General features: G+C 48.5%; 1 protein-coding gene across 3 annotated transcripts in view; it reads left to right on the top strand.

Moving 5' to 3' along the window:
* Window positions 1-2,137: 2,137 nt before the first annotated feature.
* Window positions 2,138-11,522, top strand: part of DELE1 (DAP3 binding cell death enhancer 1) — a 20,497-nt gene continuing 11,112 nt past the window's right edge. For 2 of the 3 annotated variants that reach the window (XM_062002095.1, XM_062002094.1), the window contains exons 1-5: window positions 2,138-2,268; window positions 2,414-2,525; window positions 2,672-2,792; window positions 3,172-3,303; window positions 9,339-9,394. In XM_062002095.1, the coding sequence (XP_061858079.1) occupies window positions 2,138-2,268; window positions 2,414-2,525; window positions 2,672-2,792; window positions 3,172-3,303; window positions 9,339-9,394 (552 nt within the window). The remainder of the gene's footprint in view (window positions 2,269-2,413; window positions 2,526-2,671; window positions 2,793-3,171; window positions 3,304-9,338; window positions 9,395-11,522) is intronic. The other variant, XM_062002097.1, reaches the window with a different exon arrangement.

Raw genomic sequence — 11,522 nt, 5'->3', positions numbered from 1 at the left:
AGCAAGACAATCTGCACCTGCAGTAATTCCTCATGGCTTATCGCCTCTTCCCTCTCGGTGTCCTTTCCACTCTCTGCCTGCAAGTTGCAAGGACACAAAGCAGCTGACCTGGAAAGCCAGGAGAAGCAGCCCTTTCACACAATGTGCTGTCCTTCTGCCTGTACAGCTCGAGTCATTTCTGCCTATGACACTTAGTCCTTCAGCCACGGTGCTCCACGACACCCTACGCTTCTGATCTTTGCTATCTCAACTTTGTCTTGCTCTGGATAGTCCCCCTCCTCATCACTCAGAATGCCTCTCTCCTCTCATCATTCATTCCTTTTCCTTCTCCGGAGCAAAAGCCACAAACGCAGAGCAACTGCACAACGGACACTGTTCAGCTCCTTTGGCATCCTCACGATATGAATCAAAACAGATTAGCTCTGCTATCGACTTGCCAGTTGCAGGAAAGACAGAGAGCATCACACACCAAATGGCTGGGGACTCAGAAGGAAAACTAGGACTAACAGCATTAAAAATACAGCGATTAGCTGAGAAGACCTTGGATGAACCAACACCAACACACGCAGTTTAAGTGTTTGGAGCACTAATTGCTGTTATCAACTGATGAGCGAGAAAATTAAGGCAACACTAGAGAGTGGAGACACTGATATTTCTATTTTGCATGTAATTTTCATCCCCAAACAAACTGTACTAACTTGGGAAATACCAGTCTACTAACATGAGACAATTATGAGACAACTAGGGGCACACTTACTAAAACAGACAACCAAATGACTTTGTAATTAAGGTATTAAGCCAAATCTGGGGTGAAAAGGATAAAATATTTGTGTCCCATATGATACTATGAAAAAAATAAAAGCTATGGGAAATCAAATGAAATTTACTAGTTTAAAGCAAGCATTTAGGCTGATGAAAGAGAGAGATTACATATCTCCTGGAAAGCCACACTTGGAGCTAAACTTGCAGCCAGCCAAGCATAAAACACGGATAATACTGAACAAGAACTACGAGTGCGTAACAGGAATTACCAACAAAGAGAACACTGTATTCTGGGAAGAGAGACAAACTGCCAGAATGACCAAGAATTACTGTGTCTGGGGAACGAAGGGATGGAACAAGAGAGTACACCGTTCTGCTGGAATGAGCACAGGGGAGGCAATATTCACACTTCTGAAGGAAACCACCAGGGTAAGGAGGATATAAAGCCTATCTTCTCCTCACACTTGGCATGCCATGCTCTCAGTTGGGAACTCTGCCATCTCCTGTCGCAACACCGTTGAAACAAACACACAGGCATACAGCAGATATGAGCCAAGGCAGGTCTGTGTGAGCACCATCAATCACGCTGGGCTGACTGCTGACACGAGGTGGATGCGGGACCATACACAACCCAAACCTTAACCGCACCTTCACGTGGGTTTTACACATTTCCATTCACGGTTCGCATTTGTACCCATTTCCCAAGCAGAATTAATCACATCACTGACTAACCATTGAGCTTCTGAAGGCACCTGAAATTATTTTATTGCTATAATACCAGTTTCTCCTTCACACAGAGAATGACAGACTGGGGAGGGTGGGAAGAGCCCTGCGGAGCTGCTGCAGCCCAAGCCCCTGCGAAAGCAGGTTCCCCTTCAGAGGGGCCACAGGAACTTGGACAGGTGGGCCTGGAAACCTCCAGAGAGGTGACTCCGCACCCTCCCTGGGCAGCCTCTCGACGGTTCCTTGTCAAACTCGATTGCGGTGCAAGAAAACACATCCCTGTGCTGCAGGACACCCGTGTCAGGACACGGCACCTTTGGTCTGGTGTATCAGGGAAGCACAGCCTGGGCCTCAGCCGCGCCGTCCCCGCTCTGGCCGGGGGCGGGGCGAGCCGCGCCGCTCTGCCTCCTCTCTATGGTTCTGGCGGCGCTCCGGGCCTTGGCGCCCGGTGAGCTCGGGCTGCCCACACCGCTCCCGGTGCTCTGCCCGCGCGGGATCCGCTCTCCCGCACTGCCCGGTGTCGGGGCCGGCGCCGGCGCCCCGCGGGAACCCGCCGGGAGTAGCCGCTCCCGCTCGGTAGCTCCGTCCTCTCTATGGTTCAGGCCGCCGTCGCTCGGCAACGCGGCCTCTCGGCGCTCCGGCGGGCGCCGGGATGTGGCGGCTGCTGTTAGGCCGCGGCCTGGGCCGCTGCTGCCCGCCCGCCGCCCGCCCCGCCTGCGCCGCCGAGCCGCCCGACGGCCACGGTCCCAGCCCCGGCCCCGGCCCCGGCCCCGGCCCCGAGCGGTGAGTGCGGCCCGGCCCGGGGCACGGCCCGGCCTGCAGCGACAGCGGAGTGTCCCGCTGCCCTCAGGGCGCTGCTGGGGCCGAGGAGGCGGGGCTGAGGGCTCGTTGCTGGCTTCACGGTGTCGGTGTTTTCTGGTTGTTTTAGAGCGCCCGGTTGTAAGAACGGACGGCCGAGGGATGGCCGGGAGCGAGGAGGAAGGCAGCAGCCCCTGCCTGGCCTGGTGCCCCACTACTCCGTGCTGGAAGCAGTCACCTGGGTGAGGAGCAGGCAGGGATGTGAAGGGGAGGGGTGCTGTGGCGACTGGGGCCCCCAGAACTGAGCTGTGGACAAGCTGCTGCGTGGAAATGGGACAGAGAGAGGGAATGGGGCTGTTCTTCTTGACTTGTGTCTTCTTTTCTTCAGGGAGCATTCGGTGCACTGCTGCTGCAGCTGGTCAGACAGATCTCATGGCTGAGATCACTGCAAGACAGCAAAGGAGGCCACAGGTCTCTCTGGATTTCTTCATTGCCCTCTCAGCAGACAGGTTAGCTGCTCTGGCTTGTGAGAAGGGGTTGTGGGAGGGCCTGGCTGTCAGGCACGATTGCTGCTTCATAATATCTTCACGAAGTCTGGAAGAGAGCTGTTGTGAGAAGCCAGCGACCAGCTTTCAAGCTCTCTGGGGAGGATGAGGGCTGGTATCTGCCAGGGGAATCTCTATGTTTCCTAGTGATTTGGTGTGATCCCACTTTGCATCCTGCATGGCTTTACCTTTCTGGTCTGGGCTCAGCCCCTCAAACTTTCCTCCTGCTTGGCTTTGTGGTCAGAGCGGGGAAGGACACTGAGTCAAGGTGCAGGCTAGTGTAGCCTCCTAAAGCAGACACTGAGCAGCTGACAGGAGAATTGTTTTGTGCTCTGTATTTCAGTGGTGACTGAAGCCTCGACCAGCAGTTCTAGTGCACAGCTGGGGTCCCACTTTCTGCAGAAAGAAAGTCCAGAGGTCATACCAGAGCATTCATCCTCAGGGCAAGGAGGGAGCCAGCCCTGGGCAGAAGAAGGTATGTGCAATGTGCTGGGGGGCAGGATACTTGTGGCAGAAGGACTTCAGGGTCTGAGTTTACTCCAAAGCAAAGTTAAAGGCCAAGAAGTGTGTTGCTATTTATTGACACTTGAGGAAGTAAGTTAGAGGGAAAAGACGGAAATTCAGAAAGACGAATCAGGAGTCCAGAGACAGGAGGAAAATAGCTCCTGAAGGCACAGAGGATCTGTAACTGTGTAGGTGTCATCAACTTCACCAGTTCTGGTCAAAAGGGTTCCCCATTCTTTTACTTTCTTCCAGATTTTTGCCTTTCTTCAGTGCTGATTTAGGCTACAGCCCCTCACTGCTTATCAAACCCATCTCCTGCCAGAGGTTGCCATTCCCATCAGTTGGCAAATGGAGCATTTTGTTTCCATGTCTCCTAATTAGCTCCAGGAAAACAGCCAGGTTAATTTACCTAAACTGCCAATTAGACTGTTTAACCCATCTGCTTTTGCCTGGAGCGAATTAAGAAGCACTCAGACACACTGCCTTGCTGGCAGGTCACTGGACACAGACCTCTGGGAGAAGTGGTGGGGAATAAGTGGAGACAGTGATGCCTTCAGTTGGCACAGCTGAACGTTCAGGAGTGAACGTGTGTCTGTGTCTGACAAACAGTTTCCTACTGAGAGTCAATAGGAAGAGGTTTTAGGCAAACTGATGAATTGAACAGTGACAAGTCACTGAGGCCACGTGCTCTTTGTTCAGATGTTCTTCAGAAGCTATGAAATCACTGAGCCTCTCGTGATGATATGCTATCCAGTGCTTAAATCTGCTGTATGACCAGAAGGATGAACACTGACAGACTGGACACTGGCTTTTAAAATGGGGGTGTTATTTGAGATGCAGGACTGCAGAAAAGGTAGTTCTAAGTTGACAGAGACGGTGTTATAGAATAGAGATGTTAGACACCTGGATGAGCTTGCTATATCAAAAGAATCAAAGGTCCTGGAAGAATTTAGGAAGCCATTTCTCAGACCAGCTAGCTCCTTTGCAGAGACTTAAGAGAGTTGTAAATCTATTAAGAGTTCATTGGAGAAGTCAACAGGCATGTGGAACAAGATTATCCAGCCTTTAGCTTTCTGAAAATCTTTCAGCCAGGACTTAAAAAGAAAGCTATCTGGAGAAATGAAGCTGATCTGGGGGAAAACAGAGGGGCTACTTTCGGGCTAATAACTCCTTAAAGTACAAGACATAGTTTTCACAGTGGAAAGCCATTACTGGTGGATTCCCAGATGTCCGTTGTTGAAACTTGTTCAGCAAAGTCAGCAGTGATTTGGAAAAAAAAAGAGGTGACAAGTGAGATGACAGAAGAAGCAAATGGTACAGAATTATTCAGGACAGTCAAATGTGAAAGTCACAGCAAAAGATTGCACAAGAACGAAAACCAGGGTAATCCCAAGGTAGGTTAAATTAGTATACTCAGGGGAATGTAGCTGTAAATACACACACAGAATGAGGAGTGTCAAATTAATAATGGTGTTGCAGAGGGAACATTTAAAGTCACTGTGGATACGTTTTTGATAAGGTTAAGTCAGTGCTCAGCAGCAGTGAGGCCAATTAAATGTTAATTATTGTAAAGGAAGGAACTGAGGACAAAGTGTTGTAGGTTTATGTAAATCTCTGATGCAGCCACATCTTGAAGACTTAAGGAGTAAGACACTCTTGTCTTAAAAACTGGGATAGAAAAGGATGACAAGGAGGCAGCTGCATACAAATAGAGACTGACTCCTCAGCTTAGAAAAGAAGTGGCAGAGGGTGTGCTAGTGCTCTCTGAAACTAAAAGTGTTGGGGGAAGGTGAAGAGAGACTGTATTTTTCATTGTACAGGGATTAATAGGCAGCACAGGAACAGTCAGTGAGTTTGAAGAAAGGCAGAAGACACTATGTATTGGGCCAGGGCACAGGTAAATTGTGGCACTCTCATTGCTACAGGCCAGAAGTATAAATGGGTTCCAAGAAGCGATTACATAAAATTACACGTTCGAATTAGACTTAACTGGTCCAGCCCAAACCTGCTCAGAAGATCACAAAGCAGCTGATTGCTGGATAGCTCTGCCAGGAAAAAGCATGACTTTATAATCCTCCTTTCTTTCCCTTTTCTGCCCAAGCCAACTGTCAGTTGTCAGAGATAATATATGTCAGAAATAATGTGATTTTGCTCAATACCTAAGTCCTTTAGGTTACATTCTCACAGTGTGCTGTGCATCCATTTGGTGGGAATTTATTGAGAAAAGTCAGGGTGAAGAGGTTCAGTAATTTTCACCGAAAAGCCTGGGAAATAAAATGCACATTTGGTAATGCAGGAGGTGCTGTGAATCTTTGAGTGGAAAGGTTTAACCTGAAGCTTTGTGGTCCCTTTCTCTCCAAGTATGTTTTGTTTTCTATAGAAAAAGCTGCCTAAGGTTTAGGATTCCCTTTTTTTTCCTGGTGTTGAGCAACCGAGAGAGAATGAGGCTGGCTAAATCGGAATGCAGCATGAAGCTGGGGAGAGCAGAAGGAAGGGAAGGAAAGATGCCTGGCAGATGGTGCAGGGGAATCTGGTAGCGAAGTCTTGCCATTAGAGAACAGACCTCCAGAGCTCGGTGTGGAGCAGAATGTACCTTCACTTCTCCAGTTTGCTGTTGCCAGCAATGGCAAAGGACCTTCTAGAGAGAATTGTGACCTCCCCGTTTCTTTCAGTGCTTCAGTTTTTTTCCAGACTTGCTTGTGCTGCTCTACATGTGCAGTGGCAATCTGCTGGTGCTGTCAGCTGCTTGGTTACCTCCAGTGACAAAGATCCTTGTGATAGATCTAAACATCCCAGTTTTGCAGATGAGCCGTTCTGGTTTTAACGTAACACGATATGATAGACTCTGTTAGTGTGTTTAAAAAGAAAACTTGGGCAAATTCATGTAAAAGTTGCTATAAATAGCATTGTGGATATTCCTATCAGCAAGTCCTCAGCTGTATGATTGCATCCTATTCTTTTTTCATGCAATTCCTGCCTCACTCCAAGCTTTTCTTGCCAAAAGTTAAAGGCACGTAGTGAAGGAGCAGGTGATTACAGCCAGTCGCAGTGTTACAGCAGCTGAATGCTGCCCTGGGGAGTTGTATTTTACCCCTGGCAGAACTGTAAAATTCCTTATTTCAATTCTGAGATTACAGACATTTGAAAAGTGTGTTTTCATTTCAAAGCACAATGAAAGCAATTGGAAACACTAAAAATTTTCCATGAGGCAGAAATCCTGGATTTTGTCCAGCTCTTGTTTGTGAATTCATTCTTGTGGAGCATTTGGATGGTTTGGGATGAGCAATCTAGACTGTCTACCAGGAGATTATTAATTCCTCGTTTGGATCTAGTTTTGAGCAGCATCTGATTAGTACAGGGTGAAGAGTGGAGAAATACAGAACATTAACTGCTGAATATGTGAGTGTTGGGCATCCAGTACTCTGAAAGCTGCAAGACTGCATGGAAAAGAGGATGCATAGTCACGTTATGACATGGGATGTGTTTGGAGAAGTAGAACAAAGCTGCACAGAAGCTTCCAACTGTGGTATTCCCAGCTTCCAACCTTTAAGAACAATTTGATGTGGTTCTTGTGTGTGCAGCATAGCAATGAATTTGTTCAAAGCCTGGTTCCTCTGAGGTTCTGCTGAAGTTTGACCATTCTTTGGGAACTAAACAAACAGTTGGGGTGAACTTGCATGAGCTAATGTTAGATTAAAGATTAGTCTAAGCTGGTTGTCTCATTCTGCTGAAGCAGGATGGGATTCTTTGCTGCCAGGGATGCTTTTATTTCTCTGTCACTGAAGGAGCCAAAGCATTGTGGTTAGATTGTGTGCTTCATATTGAGGCAGCTGCTCGGAAACAGGCAAGTCTTAAAGGTCATCACGTCCATGCAGGGATTTGTTTTGAGATTTTCCAAGCCTCAAAGGTGAGATCTGAGAGAATTCATCAGTCCCATCCTTCAGGAGACGGGACTGGGTGTCAGCAGTGGTTGGTCCCTCTGTTTTCCTCCAATGACCTTATGCTCTCCGTGAGCAGTAACTCTAATCTGGGGAGATTACTGGGATTAGGGTGAGGAGGGATTTCGGGGGGGGGGGGGGGGCGCATGAGAGACTTTTGCAAGCTAATACAATTCAGACTCAGTTGCCATTTATTTCTCACTGGCTAATGGTTTGTCCTAATGACAGCACATCGTCAGTAAGTGATGGATCTTTGACTCAGGAGTAGATGACTAGGCTAAACATCAAGTTCCTTGAAAGCATGAGTGGACTAATGTTGTTTAAACAAACAGTTGGAAGGATTTTTAATCCACATCACTTTTTTTTTTCCAAGGGATTTGCTTTCATATGTATAGCAAAAAACCCAATTACATCCTGAGATACCTGAACGAGAGGTAGAGCCTTACAGTGAGGAAGATGAGATAATTTGATGCCTGATCTGAAAAGAAATGTAAAGCACAACTAACAAATTCACAGATTACATTACTTTTGATGGATAGAATAGAAATTGTGTTTGCCATAGAGATCTGGCTGTTTTGGGTGAGTGGGACTTGTTCAGATAAAACACATTTTAATACAGCCGGGGGGGAATTGTTTATCTGGGAATAATGAGGCTGCAGCTGGAACACAGGCCATGGCTTCGTGCATGTTTTAAGATGGTGCAGGCACTGCAGAAAGCAATCCTGCACACTCCTTTCTGCTGCTGGGCTGGCACAAATGCAGCTGTAACCATACAGTGACAGGAATTAAGGCTTCAGGTCCACAAAAGGACTGATTTTTCACTCAGATTATCCCCATGACTTGAGAGGTGGATTGGGGGACATGGGGAGGGCACAGCTACTTCTTGTGTTCACAGCACTGGCTTGAAGGGATCCAGGCTTCAGCACCTGGTGTTAGGTGCCTGGTGGGATCCAGCTGCTCATGGTGCAGGTTAAAAATAATTGTCCTCAGTGAGCCCTCAACTATTTGTCCTCTTTGCTGGAGGTCACCATCCTCTCAGAGCAACTGGAGTAAATGCCCATGTAATCGCTTCCTGCACAATTCTGTTCAGAACAAGGTGGCTTAGCTCTTGCTGTAGATGTTTCTGTTAGATTATTCTGATTGAAACTGGCCAGAGAGTGGCTGAACAAACAGTTGTGCTAGCGTGTCTAAGAGGGCAGCCATGAGCCAGTGGGGCACGTTGGGCTGATAACCTAAGCCTGCATCTGATCTGCCAGAAGAGCACGTCTGACCATCCCCTTGCAGAAGCAGAACTGGAAAGTACCCTGGAAAGAAATTGACTGGAAAAGAAGCTAGAGAGGCAAGCACCTAAGCGTGACATCTCGGTGTGGTGCCCTGGGCAGTGGGAATAGGAGCAGTTCTGATAATGCAAACTAGGCAGTTACAAAGGAGGAGGCAACTTTACCCTTCCTCTGATGCTGTTGAGAGGGTCCACACTTCAATAATAACGTTGAAAATTCAGGAACAGTGGCAAAAAAAGTCATAAAATTAATCAGCTTGGGCAGAAAAGTCCTTCAGTTGAACGACACAAGCAGCACAGTCTGTTTAGAATCACAGACAAGAATCAAGAGGGGTTGGTTAGTGCTATCAGGACGTCCAAAAGGAGAATGGGCTTTTCAGTAAAAAGGAAAAGAAAAAAGCCTGAAAGAGCCAGTGGAGCAGGAACCAGATGTGTTTGAATTTGAGATGACACACAGAGGTTTGAAGGAGTGATTACAAGCTGCTGGGACAAACTTTTGGAAGAAGTGGGATATTCTCTACATTTTTTGTGTCTTCAAGACCAAGGGCTTGTCTGGAGGAGGTGCATTGAATGCCAGCCGCAGTTGCAGGACTGGATTCCCCTAGCATTTGGTTGCTTTTGATACAGTGGTCAGCTTGATTGAGGTTTCTTCTTAATGTCCATGACCAGGTGGGAAATCAGTCTTCTGGGAAAGAGCTGTGGAGTAGAGAGGATGGGAAGAGGAGGAAGAAGTGAAGAGATGGCACTGCTTAACCCTGGGGTTTTTTGTTCTTTTTGTTTTTAATATAGGGGAGCTCCAAGTTCCTGAGAGCTCCAGCTCGGGGCCAGGTCTCCCCAGCACAAAGGTACGCTTTTGTTTGCACATCCTCCATCCCCACAGAGAGACACCTCAGTGCAATCCCATGCACAGCCTGAGCAATCCCACTCACACAGAATCACAGAATGGTAGGGGCTGGAAGGGACCTGGAAAGCTCATCCAGTGCAAGCCCCCTGCCAGAGCAGGGCACACAGGAACTCGTGCAGGTGGGTTTGGATGCCTCCAGAGAGGGAGCCTCCACAGCCCATGTGGGCAGCCCGTTCCAGTGCTTCCTCACCTCAGAAGGGAAGAAATTCCTCCTTGTGTTTCTCTGGAACCTCTTCTGATCCAACTTCTACCCATTGCCCCTTGTCCTATCATTGGCCACCATTGAGAAGATCCTGACTCCAGCCTCCTGACACCCACAACATAAAGGACATGCTCCACTTCATCGTCTTTGTGGCCCTGCCCTGAGCTCAACACTAGCTGTCTTCTGCCCTGCACAGCTGGAAGCCAGGAGAAGGAGAGATATGATATGCTGGCCTTAGGTTTTGCAAAGCCAAGTTCCAGAAACTACCAACTGGCATCCTCATCCTTTAAAGTATCTTGTGGAACAGGGTTGCTGGTACAGAAGCACTGAGAGAAAATGAGAAACCTCCCCCCAAACAAATAAATAGACTAAAAAAGACCCTATTCAATAGCACTTGTGTATTTTAATGCATTCTTTCCCTAGGTGATTGCATGCTGTTGCTATTTTGGTTTTTACCAGTCAAGCCATGAGTGGAGAAGGTGGTGTCACTCCTCCTAAAGCTGCAAATCAGGGCTGGCTCTTGACTGTTCGAGAGAGGAAGTCACTTTGGGTGTGAAGAGGGTGCATCAGCTTGAGAGTCACAAGGCCATCAATTATAGTATTGTTCCTGTTGTGATTAAACCTGCTCATTCCTTGCAATTGACAGTCTTGGGTGCAGACAATTCCCCATTCTAAAAATCAGCCAGCTGAGCATTTCCTCGAGGACACTGAACAGAGTGCAGAGAAATTCAGCGTTTGACAGAGTGGGATCCTCTCTTTGGCATGGACGTGAGCCCTGCTCCCCACCAGAAAGACTCCCTTATTTGCTGAGGGAGTGAGCATCTAGTGACAGGACAAGGGGTAATGGAAAGAAGCTGGAACACAAAAAGTTCCATTTAAACATAAGGAAGAACTATTTGACTGTAGAGGTGAGGGAGCCCTGGCCCAGGCTGCTCAGGGAGGGTGTGGAGGCTCCTTCTCAGGAGGAGAACCCACCTGGACACGTTCCTGTGTGACCTGATGTAGGTGGGACCTGCTTTAGCAGGGGGATTGGACTGGATGATCTCTAAAGGTCCCTTCCATTCCCTGCCATTCTGTGATCAAGGTCCCTATCCTGGGAGGTGCCATGTTCTGCAGGGCCTGTGGGAAGAGTCTGTAGCTCCTTCATAGGTCCTGGGGCAGCTCTCAGGATGTTCTCTGCAGAGAAGGGGAGTTGGTGCATGTCTTGTCCTCTTGTGAGCAGCTCTGAGTGCTGGCTGAGCAGGAAGGCTGTTGGGTCTTTTTGGGGCCCTTTTGCAGCGTGATTTCCCCGAGCAGGGAGGCATCAGAGCCTGTGTGCAGTGTGCACTGCTGCCACTCGGTGGCACTGCCTCTGGACACAGGCTGGGAAGCTGAAGCCGCAGGCCGGCCTAATCCTCTCACCTCCCGCCTCCCGCAGCTCGGGCAAAGTAACGTGTACTGATGTTGCTGAGAAAGAAAAGGCATTGTCTCTGCTATGGAGGGTTTTATTAGGAGTGTGCAGTGGTCAGTGAGCTGATAGTGTGGGCTCAGCTTGAGTTGTGTAAAGTGTGTACAGATATGTCAGAGACTGACTGTGCTGCTGAGTGAACAAGGTCTAACATTACTTTTGAAGGGGAGAGTTAGGAATAGTATCAGGCATTTATTTCACTGTGAGGGTGAGGGAGCCCTGGCCCAAGCTGCCCAGGGAGGGTGTGGAGGCTCCTTCTCGGGAGGTTCCCAAACCTACCTGGACATGTTCCTGTGCCCCCTGAGCGAGGGGAACCTGCTTGAGCAGGGACTGGGGCTGCAGCAGCTCTGCAGGGCCCTTCCCACCCCCACCATGCTGGGATGCTGTGATTTGTGAAATTCCAAAAGGTCTGATGATGTC

The sequence above is a fragment of the Colius striatus genome, chromosome 9 (assembly GCF_028858725.1).
Source record: "Colius striatus isolate bColStr4 chromosome 9, bColStr4.1.hap1, whole genome shotgun sequence".
NCBI lineage: Eukaryota > Metazoa > Chordata > Aves > Coliiformes > Coliidae > Colius > Colius striatus.
Note: the sequence above shows the minus strand (reverse complement) of the source record. Positions and strands in the feature narration are given on the sequence as shown.